We start from the raw sequence: 14883 nt of genomic DNA, 5'->3' as shown, positions 1-14883 counted from the left end.
GCTGAGGGACGCACTAAAAATTGGTGCAGTCGCCGCAAAGGCACGGTGGGGAAGAGCCACAGTTTAAGGCCCTTCCGCCACGGTAAACCCAGGGGATGGAATCAGTATAAAACTCCCCTCGGGCTGTACTTGTAAACCTTTGTATACATAGAGCACCATGATCTGAAAACACCTATGCAGTGCCATGTATAATGCAAGTCCAGCTGTTTAGTAATGTATGTTGTAAAGAAATGTAACTGTACCCTCACCCATTCTGTGTACTGTATAGTGCCACATGTAACGTAATTTGATGACTGTATTACAGTGTATCCTGGATTGTACTGAATTGTACCCTGAAATGTAAAGCAAGCAAATGTATTGAACGGAACTGCCGTCAGCATCCAAATGTATTGTATGGAATTGCTGACCACATCCAAATGTACTGTGCAAATTTTTATATGAATAAAGTATATATTTTGAAATTTTAAAAAAGACAGCAGTACAGAAGCAATACAGGAACAGCAACAGAAGCCAGCCAGTCTTCGGGACACAAGCTGCAATCAAGGAAAACCTACAGTCAACTTCAGAAGACAGCCGAGGAGTTGGTGATTGCATGTTTGTTCTAGCCAAATCATAGAAGGGTTTTGTGTTTGGTTAACTTTAAATGCAACAGTCAAATCGCGAACGGGTTTAACTGTGTCAAGTTGTGCCAATGCAAATGACCTCTTCGTAGGGATTTGTATTCTGGGTGTGTTAGTCCCACATAGATCGTGGTGATTTATACTGGGGAGGTAATTGTGTATATGTTCAATAAAATGAACAAATCTTGGTTGAGCCAAAAACCCTGTGCCGTGTGTATTTTTGTTCTTATAAATCCTGACGTCAAAGAACCGTGTAACGGGGGACTAGGCATTTAGTAACCCTTACAGCACCTCTGCATCAAACATTCGCCAGACCGCCGCCACAATCACCCACCGAATCTTAGCCACGATCCCTCATCGCTCCTCTGTCTCGATCACTCGCCACACCTTTGCCACATCCTTCCCGTTCCTCTGCTTTACCTGGGCCCCGCGATGCTTCTGCCCACGCCCCAAACAGCGACCTTGGTCCTGATGACATCACCCAGTCGCCCACCTCGAAGCCGTCGCACACTTGGAGCAGCTCGCGCTGGAAGTTGTAGTGGTATGGCCACGATGTTCCAGGGCTCACCACTCCAGCTCTTTTTGTAGCCCGGACCTGCGGACGTGTTCTCACGCAGGTCGGGGTGGCCCATGAGGTAAATTTCTACGATTCTATTAACTCCCCTGTTCTTCAAATAGCGCCATGTGACATTTTCCGTCCATCACATGATTAGCATTACTAATGCAGCACCTTCTTCCCTTGCCAATAGAGAGCAAGCTTGTGCTGTACAATGTCAGCATAGGAACAATTCCACCGACATCACTCACTAACCAACGAGTCGGCAATACAGAAGCAGGTTTACTCACACCCGCCAGGTTTTTGAAGCATGCCCATTTACTGTTTCTTGCCAAATATAAATGTTACATGGCTATCAATTGTTTTGAAATGTCCATTTTCTGCAAGAACTGCATCCCAATGAGGAGTGGGGAAGAGAAAACTTAAACCTGCAATGTTGAAAAGTTACCTGAACTTCTTTTTTACCACCCAAGGCCTCTACTTTGTTGATGAACTCCTCAAATTGTAATTTAGGGAACAGCCTATGAGCCCAATGCTCCATGTGCCAAAGCAGAGTCTTCACATCTTCACTCTTAACAGGGAGAATAAAAATAACAGATTATGTGAAAGTATATATAGGATTAAAAGCCAAAACCACACAATGTCAGAAATAGACAACAGATCAGGGGGACCATTCTCTGCCCACCAGCACCTCTGCTCACCGAAGATTAACAGACTGCAACTCCCCAGCACCGATACCAAGTGAGCATCTGAATGAAAGACCAGGTGGAAAGACCTTGGCCGGAATGTTAATCTAGCTTGGTCTTTCAGATGCTGCTGATCTGATTTAGATTCACAGTACTCTGTTTTAATTAATAAAATCCATTCTGCTGTGTCACTACAACTGACACAATGCGGTCCCAGGACCACATTTTGCCGTGTGCAGAACATCTGCTCTATTGCACGCCACCGGCAGCCTGCAAGGAATACATTCATTCGGCAGTGACATATGCTGGAAACAATTCATTAACTTTTTTAAAACCTTTATGGAATAAAAAAAGTCGTATGTAACCAAACCCAAGAAGCAAAGTGCCTGTAACAGGAATTGAGGCAACATGGATGCCAATAGTGAAGCGGAATTCGAAGGGATCAGTGTTCACATCAATTTCAAATTAAAAAAAGCCAAACCAATACATTGAATTCAGCACAAAACTGGGCACTCAGTGACTGGGCAAGACTCATGACTCATGATAACTGTCTCCACTCCAATTATCCAATGTCCATCAATATTAAATATTCATGAAATAGTTAGGAGCTCAAAAGATTTATAAAACTGCATTTGTATCTGTGAAAGAATCAGTCTGAGTGAACCTTTCTTTAAACATGCTTAACCTGCACTCCCGATAGCAGCTCCCTGTGCCTCTATATTGATGTCAGCGTGCAGTTTGCGCTGCTCTTTCCCAAAGCGCTACCCTGTGCAGTTAACAAGCCGGTCAACCCTTCTGTGAATAATAACTCCTGGGCAAGGTATCAAAGGATGACAGGAGATAGCTATATATATATATATACACACATATACATATACATATACATATAGAGAGAGAGAGCGAGAGAGAGAGTGTGCGTACATGGTGCGACAGAGAAATCTAAAATGGGCAATCTTGTTCAATGGACAACAGCAGTGAATGCGAGAAATATCACATAGATCTAGGAGAGCTTCTCCTCTAAGGACTGAAATTGAAGGCATTTGTGGGCACAGTAACAACGCCAACTTGCATTTATACAACACGTTTTAACGTAGTAAAACATCCCAGGGTGCTTCACAGGAGCGATTATCAAACAAAATCTGACACCGAGCCACATAAGGAGATATTAGGACAGATGACCAAAAACTTAGTCAGATGTAGGTTTTATCGAGCGTCTTAAAGTGAGAGAGAGGTAGAGACGCGGAGAGGTTTAGGGAGGGAGTTCCAGACCTTGGGGCCCAGGCAGCTAAAGGCACGGCCACCAATGGTCGAGCGATTAGGATGCCCAAGAAGGCTGAATTGAAGGAGCGCAGATATCTCGGGGGAGGTTGTGGGGCTGAAGGAGATTACAGAGAGGAAGAGTGAGAGAGGGCCATGGAGGGATTTGAAAATAAGGATGAAAATTTTAAAATCGAGGCGTTTCCAGACCAGGAGCCAATGTCGGTCAGCGAGCACAGGGGTGATGGGTGAACGGGACTTAATGCGAATTAGGACACGGGCAGCCAAGTTTTAGATGAGTTCAAGAGTAGAGAGACCTTTATTCTTCCGGCTTACCTCATGTCCTTTGCCTTTAAATCGGACATCATTGAACAAATTCCGTAAAGCTGGCAGTCCTCGAGCTGAAATCAATCTTTATATATATATATATATATAAAAAAAACAAGATTTAATAAAACTCAGATCTCAAATAGTTGTACTAGAACTCAAAAGTAGATCTGAAAAAGGACTGTACACCAGCAGGTTCAAAATGTCCCCAGCTAAACCCAAAATCCAACCCAGACATGAAGTCAGAAGATCTTTGTACAAGTTCAGCACTTCATTTCTTCGCACTGTAGGATCCATTCCTCTCCTTCACCTCCACCCCCCCCCCCTCCCCCAAAAAGGTAAAAATTGGACTACTGAATATAAAAACTCAGAACTGCATCACAGCTTGCAAAAAGAGCTGGGCGGGAAAGGGTTAATTCCTACATTGCAGCCAAACCATCAGACATCACTGGAGACAATGATACAGGATATCTGCCATCGACCTAAATTACCAAACAATGGCAGAAGAGACACACACACACACCTTCAATGGTTTCCTGTCTGAAAAGATACAGGAACATTCATATATTCATTTACCTTAAGGGGTTACATTGTTTAAAAAACGTACCCTGGAAATGGCTCCAGAAAGCCTGGTATCGGGGTAGGCCCAGACAATGGACCGGACCCTGAGCCACGCGGATACGAATGCTACTAGAAACCAACAATGAAGTCATCTTGGGAAGGTTACTTTGTAAAGGACCTCACCCTACAGACAGGCGGGGGCCAAGGTAATCATGGACAATGACTCTAAATGAGGAACAATTAGCCATCAAGAGTTCACATTTGATGCAGCCGACGTGTTCCAATCTGTTCCAAGATTGCAAGTTGGTTTTTGGTACAAAGGACGACCCATTTTCGAAGGAAAAGGACTCAGCAGTACAGAAACAGCAACAGAAGCCAGCCAGTCTTCAGGACACAAGCTGCAACCAAGGAAAGGGCCTACAGTCAACCTCAGAAGACAGCCGAGGAATTGATGATTGTATGTTTGTTCCAGCCAAATCATAGAAGGGTTTTGTGTTTGGGTAACTTTATATGCAACAGTCAAATTGTGAACGGGTTTAAGTGTCATATTGTGCCAATGCAAATGACCTTTTCGTAGGGGTTTGTATTAGAAACATAGAAATTAGGTGCAGGAGTAGGCCATTCGCCCCTTCGAGCCTGCACCGCCATTCAATGAGTTCATGGTTGATCATGCAACTTCAGTACCCCATTCCTGCTTTCTCTCCGTACCCCTTGATCCCTTTAACTGTAAGGGCTACGTCGAACTCCCTTTTGAATATATCTAACGAACTGGCCTCAACAACTTTCTGTGGTAGAGAATTCCACAGGTTCACAATTCTCTGAGTGAAGAAGTTTCTCATCATCTCGGTCCGAAATGGCTTACCCCTTATCCTTAGACTGTGACCCCTAGTTCTGGACTTCCCCAACATCGGGAGCATTCTTCCTGCATCTAACCTGTCCAATCCCATCAGAATTTTATATGTTTCTATGAGATCCCCTCTCATTCTTCTAAATTCTGGTGAATATAAGCCTAGTCGATCCAGTCTTTCTTCATATGTCAGTCTTGCCATCCCAGGAATCAGTCTAGTGAACCTTTGCTGCACTCCCTCAATAGCAAGAATGTCCTTCCTCAGATTAGGAGACCAAAACTGTACACAATATTCAAGGTGTGGCCTCACCAAGGCCCCGTACAACTGCAGTAAGACCTCCCTGCTCTTATACTCAAATCCTCTCGCTATGAAGGCCAACATGTCATTTGCCTTCTTCACCGCCTGCTGTACTTGCAAGCCAACTTTCAATGACTGATGTACCATGACACCCAGGTCTCGTTGCACCTCCTCTTTTCCTAATCTGTCACCATTCAGATAATATTCTGCCTTCCTGTTTTTGCCACCAAAGTGGATAACCTCACATTCTGGTTTGTTAGTTCCACATAGATCGTAGTGATTTATACTGGGGAGGTAATTGTGTATGTGTGTTCAATAAAACGGACCAATCTTGGTTGAGCCAAAAACCCTGTGCCATGTGTATTTTGTTCTTATAAATCCTGACGTGAAAGAACCGTGTAAAGGGGGACTAGGCATTTAGTAACTTATGTTCTTATTAATGTTGGGGAAGTCCAGAACCAGGGGTCACAGTCTAAGGATAAGGGGTAAGCCATTCAGGACCGAGATGAGGAGAAATTTCTTCACCCAGAGAGTGGTGAACCTGTGGAATTCTCTACCACAGAAAGTTGTTGAGGCCAATTCACTAAATATATTCAAAAAGGAGTTAGATGTAGTCCTTACTACTAGAGGGATCAAGGGGTATGGCGAGAAAGCAGGAATGGGGTACTGAAGTTGCATGTTCAGCCATGAACTCATTGAATGGCGGTGCAGGCTCGAAGGGCCGAATGGCCTACTCCTGCACCTATTTTCTATGTTTCTAACCCTTACAGCAAGATCACAACTGGTATTCAGAAATCTCCTCTTGCCCCTTTCCCCCTATACCTAAATAGAATTCCTCATGGCACTATTCACTGAGGCAACCACCCAATACGATGCCAAGTTGCATACATTAGGAAAAAAAATATAGAGCCTTTCATGAACTCAGAACATCCCAACACGCTTTACAGACAATGAGCACTTTTGATGTGGAGTCACGGTTGTGATGTAGGAAACGTGGCAGCTAGTTTGCGCACAGCAAACTCCCACAAACAGTAATAATCTGCTTTTTAAATATTGGTCAGGACACTGGGAAACCTCTCCTGCTCTTCTTCGAATAGTGCCATGGGATCTTCTTTTTCCACCCGAGAGGGAAGACGAGGTCTCGGTTTAACGTCTCATCTGAAAGACAGCACCTACGACACTGCAGCACTCCCTCAGTACTGCACTGGAGTGTCAGCCGAGATTACGTAAGAACGTAAGAAATAGGAACAGGAGTAGGCTATACGGCCCCTCGAGCCTGCTCTGCCATTCAATAAGATCATGGCTGATCTGATCATGGACTCAGCTCCACTTCCCCACCCGCTCCCCATAACCCCTTATCATTTAAGAAACTGTCTATTTCTGTCTTAAATTTATTCAATGTCCCAGCTTCCACAGCTCTCTGAGCAGCGAATTCCACAGGTTTACAACCCTCAGAGAAGAAATTTCTCCTCATCTGTTTTAAATGGGCGGCCCCTTATTCTAAGATCATGCCCTCTGATTCTAGTCTCCCCCATCAGTGGAAACATCCTCTCTGCATCCACCTTGTCAGGCCCTTCATAATCTTATACGTTTCGATAAGATTACCTCTCATTCTTTTGAATTCCAATGGAGTAGAGGCCCAACCTACTCAACTTTTTCTCATCCCCGGAATCAACCTAGTGAACCTTCTCTGAACTGCCTCCAAAGGAAATATATCCTTTCGTAAATATGGAAACCAAAACTGCACGCAGTATTCCAGGTGTGGCCTCACCAATACCTTGTATAGCTGTAGCAGGACTTCCCTGCTTTTATACTCCATCCCCTTTGCAATAAAGGCCAAGATACCATTGGCCTTCCTGATTACTTGCTGTACCTGCATACTATCCTTTTGTGTTTCATGCACAAGTACCCCCAGATCCCGCTGTACTGCAGCATTTTGCAATCTTTCTCCATTTAAATAATAACTTGCTCTTCGATTTTTTTTCCTGCCAAAGTGCATGACCTCACACTTTCCAACATTATACTCAATCTGCCAAATTTTTGCCCACTCACTTATGTCCTTTTGCAGATTTTTTGTGTCCTCCTCACACATTGCTTTTCCTCCCATCTTTGTACCGTCAGCAAACTTGGCTACGTTACACTCAGTCCCTTCTTGCAAGTCATTAACATAGATTGTAAATAGTTGGGGTCCCAGCACTGATCCCTGCGGCGTCCTACTAGTTACTGGTTGCCAACCAGAGAATGAACCATTTATCCCGACTCTCTGTTCTCCGTTAGTTAGCCAATCCTCTATCCATGCTAATATATTACCCCCAACCCCGTGAAATTTTATCTTGTGCAGTAACCTTTTATGTGGCACCTTGTCAAATGCCTTCTGGAAGTCCAAATACACCATATCCACTGGTTCCCCTTTATCCACCCTGTTCATTACATCCTCAAAGAACTCCAGCAAATTTGTCAAACATGACTTCCCCTTCATAAATCCATGCTGACTCTGCCTGACCAAATCTTGCTTTTCCAAATGTCCTGCTACTGCTTCTTTAATAATGGACTCCAACATTTTCCCACCCACTGGCTAACTGGTCTATAGTTTTCTACTTTTTGTCTGCCTCCTTTTTTAAATAGGGGCGTACATTTGCAGTTTTCCAATCTGCTGGGACCGCCTCAGAATCCAGGGAATTTTGGTAAATTACAACCAATGCATCCACAATCCCTGCCGCTACTTCTCTTAAGACCGTAGGATGCAAGCCATCAGGTACAGGGGATTTATCTGCCTTTATTCCCATTATCTTACAGAGTATCACCTCCTTAGTGATTGTGATTGTGTTAAGTTCCTCTCTCCCACCCCCCCCCCATAGCCCCATGACTATCCACTGTTGGAATATTGTGTTGAATTAAGTGGAGAGGAGCTTGAACCCATGACATTTTGAGTCAGAAGCAAGTGAGTTGCCACTATGCCAGACTGACATTGCCAGGTGTCAGGTTCTATCCGTGGTCTCTGCTCAGCTGATCCCTGCTGGAGCAGCTGTGAGGGCGCTACAACCGGCCTCAGCATTTCTGGGGCAGTGGTTGCTGTCGAGGTTCATCCCAAGCAGCTCCGTAACACAGAACTCTCTGTGCTCTACGGACTGTTCCCAGGGACACACACCGAGACAGACATCATCTGCTGCTGGAGGGCCATCAACTCGGTCAAAGACGCTCTTTGGTCTTGCCGAAACTTGCTGGTCTTCCAGAGCAAGGAGATGTCCACGTCTGCGTGTTGCAGACTGGCGCAATCCAAGATCCAGGATTACGTGCTGAGGGACGCTCTTAAAATTGGTGCAGTCGCCGCAAAGGCACGGTGGGGAAGGGCCACAGTTTAAAGCCCTTCTGCCACTGTAAACCCGGGGGCAGGAATCAGTACAAAACTCCCCTCGGGCTGTACTTGTAACTTCTTTTTTTTGTACATGGAGCACCATGATCTGTAAACACCTATGTAGTGCCATGTACAATGTAAGGTCTGTTTCGTAATGCACGTTGAAAAGAAAAATGTAAATGTACCGTCACCCATTCCGTGTACTGTATAGTGACACATGTAATATAATTTGTTGAATGTACTACAATGTATCCCATATTGTACCGAATTGTACTTGAACTGAAAAGCAAGGAAATGTATCGAACGGAACTGCCGTCAGCACCCAAATTTAGTGTATGGGATTGCTGACCGCAGCTAAATGTACTGAACAGCTTTTGAATGTACTGTACAAATTTTTATATGAATAAAGTATATTTTGAAATTAAAAAAACATTTCTGGGCTTGGAGCAGGGGCGAAAGCCAAGGCACTACAGCTAATCAGTAACCGATAACTGCTGCTGAAACTGCGCAATAGCAAATGGGCCAGGGGTGACTGGGCTGGACAAATAGCCCACCAATGCTTACTGTCAAGGCTCAACGTGGATAATGGCCACTTAGACAAGGGTCCAACAGGCAATCAGCACCTCTGGAACTGGAATCCAGGAAATAATAGATACCATAAAAGGCCATTAAAACCAAGCACTAGGGTTTATTTCTAGAGGTATAGAAATGAAAAGTAAGGAAGTTATGCTAAACCTGTATTGAACCTAGAGCACTGCGTACAGTTCTGGTTGCCATATTATGGAAAGGATAGAGAGGCACTGGAGAGGGTGCAGAGAAGATTTACAAGGATGATACCAGAAATGTGAGGGTTTACACATCAGGAAAGGATGAACAGACTGGATCGCTTTTCTCTTCAAAGGCCGAGGGGTGATCTAATAGAGATCTATAAAATTATGAAAGGCTTTGATAGAGTGGATACAGAGAACACGTTTCCACTTGTGGGGAAGAGCATAACTAGAGGCCATCAATATAAGATAGTCACCAAGAAAACCAATAGGGAATTCAGAAGAAAATTCCCAAAGAGTGCTGAGAATGTGGAACTTGCTGCCACAGGTTGAGGCGAATAGTATTGATGCATTTAAGGGGAAACTAGACAAGCATATGAGGGAGAAGGGAATAGAGATTATGCTGAGACTTAAATGAGGAAAGACGTGAAGAGGCTCGAGTGGAGCATAAACGGCGGCATGGACTGGTTGGGCTGAATGGCCTGTTTCTGTGCCGTATATCCGATGTAATCCTGTGTAATCAGAACCTCGAACTATAACCCAGGAAATAGTAGATGCCTTTAGGAAAGGCAAGATAAAAACCCACCTTGAGCACACAGATCAGTTGCTCCAAACTTCTGCCAGTGCAGCAGTTAGCGATGTGCAAAACAGCACTTTCACCAAATGTTTTCTCTCTGTGCGGAAAGTTTCGAACTTCCCGGAACAGCATCAGAGTGTAAACTGGTGTCCTGCAGCTCCGTAATTGTGTGTGGCTGGTTTCAATGTCTGACTCCCCACTATACCCGGGAACGGAGCTGAACGCTGAGGATTGTTATTGGCAGTTCCATGGGTTTTTTTAAATCCTATTTTTAAGATGTACACTCATTGCTCCACATGGTACTTTTTTTTTTAAACAAAAACATAATCTAACCTTCAGCCACAAGGGACTAGTGCACGCCAACTGATAAGATATAGTAACGATTTCTCATGGTACCAAGCAGTGCCTGGGAACTGGTTCAGGCGACAACACTGGTGACAGGAAGCAAAGTGCCCACTCCCATAAAGTTCAAAAGGTTAGTTACCGGTTAGCATCCAGTTTAGGTTGGGGTCGTCTCACACCTTTCCTGAGAACGACAGGCTCTTTGGACTGAGTTCCATCTTCTCCGCCTTCCTCTTTGGAAAGAAAAACACAGATTCAATAATCATACCGGTGTAAGGTACGCACCTGCGAGCACGCTCACAGCTTTGTGAGCTGTTGAGGAAAACAAAAAAAAAAAAAAGGGCCTTGCGAAATGTTTGGAGTGTCCCCCAGATCGGGGGTCACTTGACCTAATGTTTATTTGTCTCCTTTAAAAGAGTTGTGAGCTGTTGAGGAGTCCGTGTTCCATGTGTACGTTCAATGTGTCAGGTTGCAGCCCCTCTTCCATTATTTGAAGGGGCTGCTCCTCTATTTTTGGCTGCACTGGAGTCCCACGCTCCTGATCTTTGGGCACCCGGTGCAGCGGGGGAGCAGGCAGCTCGGCTGACTTCCTGGTAGGACTGCTCCTGGGCCTAGCCAAGGTGGCCATTAACCGGTCCAGGCAGCGGCCGGTCATTCAGCCCGACTGCCTGCCTCTCTTCTGCTGCAACGTCCACACCAGGGTGTCCCTGGAGATGGAGCACGCGGTGTCCACCGGTACGCTCACGGCCTTCCGTGAGAGGTGGGCACCGGAGGGACTGGAACGCATCATCACCCCTGGCAAACAAATTTTAATTTGATTTGACAAGGTTCACAAAGTTTTATTTGTTAATTTGTGTGTTCTAGTGTCCCTTTAATAAGGGGGCACTCGGCTGCAAGTTCCACTTAAAATAAATGAAGAGCTGTTGAGTTGGGAGTGGCTTAGCCAGTCACATGATGTTCACAAGACTCAGTCAGTTGGGTTCGGGGGATCCACGATGGGGCAGGTGGTTGTGAGCCTGATGGATGAACTGGTAATGTGTAGCGTGATTGTTAAACCTTTTGCAAATAAACCAACTAGTTCTTAATAGCAATATGTTGCTATGAATTCTTAAGCAAAGAACCCGTGCAGCAAATACGTTACAACCAGGTACAATAGTGCAGTGGTTATGTTACTGGACTAGTAATCCAGAGAACAGTAGCTCAAATCCCACCATGACAGGTTGGGAATTGCTGGGTAGTTGGGCCGAGTGGTTAAGGCGATGAGATAGAAATCCATTGGGCCCTCCTTGCACAGGTTCAAATCTTGCCACTACTTTTAAATACTTGGTAAGAGAAAGAATTGCAGGGATATGGGGAATGAGCGGGACTAACTAGATTGCTCTTCGAAACAGCCGGCACAGACTTGAAGGGCCTCCTTCTCTGCTGTACTATTCGATTAAATAACGTTGCACAAGAACAAGTTCACTCACCTTAAGGTCCTGCTGACATTATGATAGAAGAAACAGGGTCAAAGTTCAACTATTTCCAATCACTCAAGAAAAACCATGTATGTTCTTAACTGTTCTACTGAGTTTTATCCTGGCTTTACCAGAGAAATTCCTCTCTCTTTTATCCCTTATGTTAAATTTTAAAAACTAAGATGGTCTGAGTTCTGTGCGAGCACTGTGCACTGCAATAATACTGCATGGCAAACCAAGGAGCAGGTTGAAATTTTCAGTTTTTACAGTTCTATTTTTGAAAAGAATAAACAACTTGTATTAATATAGAGCCTTTAATGTAGTGAAACGTCCCAAGGCGTTTCACAGGAGTATTGAGATTAAATATTTGACACCGAGCCGCAGGAGAAATTAGTGCAGGTAACTAAAAGCTTGGTCAAAGAAGTAGGTTTTAAGGAGCGTCTTGAAGGAGGTAGAGAGGCGGAGAGGTTTAGGCAGGGAATTCCAGAGCTTAGGGTCTTGGCAACAGAAGGCACGGCCACCGATGGTTGAGCGATTATAATCAGGGATGCTCAAAAGGGCAGAATTAGAGGAGGGCAGACATCTCGGTTGTGGGGCTAGAGGAAATTACAGAAATAGAGTGGGGCGAAGCCATGGAGGGATTTGAAATCAAGGATGAGAATGATAAAGGTAACATGGGCCGACACTGCTGGCAGGTGATGGGAAAGCTGCACTTATTCAGTTTGGGATTTCACAAGAACAAGCGTTGGATCATGGTTTAATGTATTTAAAACATGAATGACCATACTCATTACTCACACCCCATCATGAGAAATAGGTGGAAACATGGACTTAAAAAGGACAGAGGTTTGGGTTTAAATTATGATGTACAGTAACAAATTAACGTGAAATTCCTTTCACCACTATTTAAAAAGGTATTAATTAACCTCCATGCAAACACCTTCATTACCAATATGGTGTCTGATTTACATTTTAAACGTTTTCCGACAACGCACAGAAACTGACTCCCCAGTGCAAAGTGTGCACGGGTCCCAGGAAATCATTCCGACTCGTACAGTAATACAACAACTTGAAGATAATACAGGGACTTTGTGATAGAACCATAGACATCAACAGCACAAGACAAGACCATTCAGCCACTCTGTGCCGGCGCTTTGTAAAGCAATCCCAAACTAATCCCACTGCCCCGCTCTCTCCCAAACTAATCCCACTGTCCTGCTCACTCCCCATAGTCCTGCATCATCCCAAACTAATCCCACTGCCCCGCTCTCTCCCTATAGCCCTGTATCAATCCCAACCTATTCCACGGCCCCGCTCTCTTCCCATAGCCCTGCATCAATCCCAAACTAATCCCACTGCCCCACTCTCTCCCCATAGCTCTGCATCAATCCCCAAACTAATCCCACTGCCCCGCTCTCTCCCCATAGCCCTGCACCAATCCCAAACTAATCCCACTGCCCGCTCTCTCCCCATAGCCCTGCATCAATCCCAAACCACTTTCCACTGTACTCTACTGGATCTCAGACTTATAACAATTTCACAATTACCCACAAAACAAAGTACAATTTTAAACAGCTGACTTACCCCTATTAGCAAAAGCTTCACCATATTCCAGTTGCCCAGGTGATGATGGAGGTGGAAGAGGCGGAAAGGTTTCATCTTCCAAGTGGTCATAGTCAGGAATGTCGAACAAACCATTTTCCAAAGTGTCGCTCATCACAGCAGTTTGTCCGATCCACTTTACATAAACACGTTTGCATGGTAAAAATCAATAAAAAAATATTATTTGAAATGATATCAAGTAGTAAGTCTTATGCCAGCATTTTGATGTATATGGCATTACTGTGTTGTATTCACACCCCAAAACATTGGGATAACAAAGACACAGTCAGTCAAGTAATATTTCTCATTATTACATTTCCTTTGTCTTCCTGCCTCCCGTATCAACAAGGTCCATTAGAACGAAGCTCGGTCACAGCCAGGGTAGATCCCACGTCTGAGCGAGACAAGCGCACCCAGTCAGGCAGGGACAACGATGCTACAACTGGCTTTGCTTCGATTTCAAAACTCTCATTCCTTGTTTTCAACTCCCTCCATGGCCTCGCCCCACCCTATCTCTGTAATCTCCTCCAGTCCCACAACCCCCCCCAGCGGTGTCTGCGCTGCTCTAATTCTGCCCTCCTGATTATCCTTGATTATAATTGCTCCACCATTGGTGACCGTGCCTTCTGTTGCCTCGGCTCCAAGCTCTGGAACTCTGTCTAAACCTCTCCGCCTCTCAAATATTTAATGTCATAATGCAGTACTCCTGTGAAGAGCCTTTTAATTACGTTAAAGGTGCTATATAAATACAAGTTGTTGTTCAGCATTAGAAAGGGAACAAAAAAAAACCCCACAAAAGGCACCTTGGTCGCTGTCCAGCGACCTTCAGGGAGGAGACCATGGTGAATTAGCTTGCACACGCCCAGTCTACGATTACACAAAATAATTGCCACTCCCCGCAGGTACCAGAGGACATTTCGGGAACCAAATTCCCAACAAGGAGAAAAAAAATCCAAACACTCCGCTCATTGTGTAGGATTACAGATAAAACCCATTGCTGAAAGGGTTGCTCAACACCCACCCCCTCAAAGGATAGTTGTCGTCTCCTTCTGACTGTTCCAAAGTTCTATTGGCACCCCAGATGTAATTTAACATTTTATTTCAGTTGCCAAAGTTCCCGCAAAAGGTCATCTGTAAGAACACCCAACTCCCAGTTATTTAAACTGCTGGAGAATTGGATACTGGCCAATAGCGCTGCCGTGGGGATCTTGTGATTGAGTCTGATTAATGCAAGTGACACACTATTTACCAGTGCAACAGGAAATCACTGAATTTCTAATATAAAAAATGTGAAAAGTTGCTACGCAGGAGGACTCCATGATTTGTAATTGAGTTTAGAAATAGGCCCAGCCAATTATTCAACAAGTGCCTTCAATAAATAGGAACTGGTACAAAGACACAACGGCACCGCAAATGAGGTAATCTAAAGGCCAAACAGCTCAAGGAAAGTTTTTTTTTAAATAAAAGAAAAATTACTGGTGTATGTTGCACCTGCCATCTCAGAGAGCTGCTTTATTGTGGACTATTTCTGTCAGTAATGCAATACTGTACCGTTAAGTAGGTGGGCTGTTCTTTAATAGTAACTTTCAAAAATTAAATCAGATTTCTCAATTCCTTCCTTCTTCTTGCCA

At 44.5% G+C, this 14883-nt stretch overlaps 1 protein-coding gene across 5 annotated transcripts in view; it reads right to left on the bottom strand.

Annotated features, from left to right (window-relative positions):
- The window catches only part of tipin (timeless interacting protein), a 32860-nt gene that overhangs the window by 14207 nt on the left and 3770 nt on the right, over positions 1–14883 (bottom strand). For all 5 annotated transcript variants that reach the window (XM_070858596.1, XM_070858595.1, XM_070858597.1 and 2 more), the window contains exons 2-5: positions 13235–13388; positions 10336–10426; positions 3456–3531; positions 1625–1747 (exon numbers count right to left, since the gene is read on the bottom strand). In XM_070858596.1, the coding sequence (XP_070714697.1) occupies positions 1625–1747; positions 3456–3531; positions 10336–10426; positions 13235–13367 (423 nt within the window). In that variant the 5' untranslated portion in view covers positions 13368–13388. The remainder of the gene's footprint in view (positions 1–1624; positions 1748–3455; positions 3532–10335; positions 10427–13234; positions 13389–14883) is intronic.

The sequence above is a fragment of the Pristiophorus japonicus genome, chromosome 17, assembly GCF_044704955.1.
Source record: "Pristiophorus japonicus isolate sPriJap1 chromosome 17, sPriJap1.hap1, whole genome shotgun sequence".
In the NCBI taxonomy this organism is placed as follows: Eukaryota; Metazoa; Chordata; class Chondrichthyes; family Pristiophoridae; genus Pristiophorus; species Pristiophorus japonicus.
Note: the sequence above shows the minus strand (reverse complement) of the source record. Positions and strands in the feature narration are given on the sequence as shown.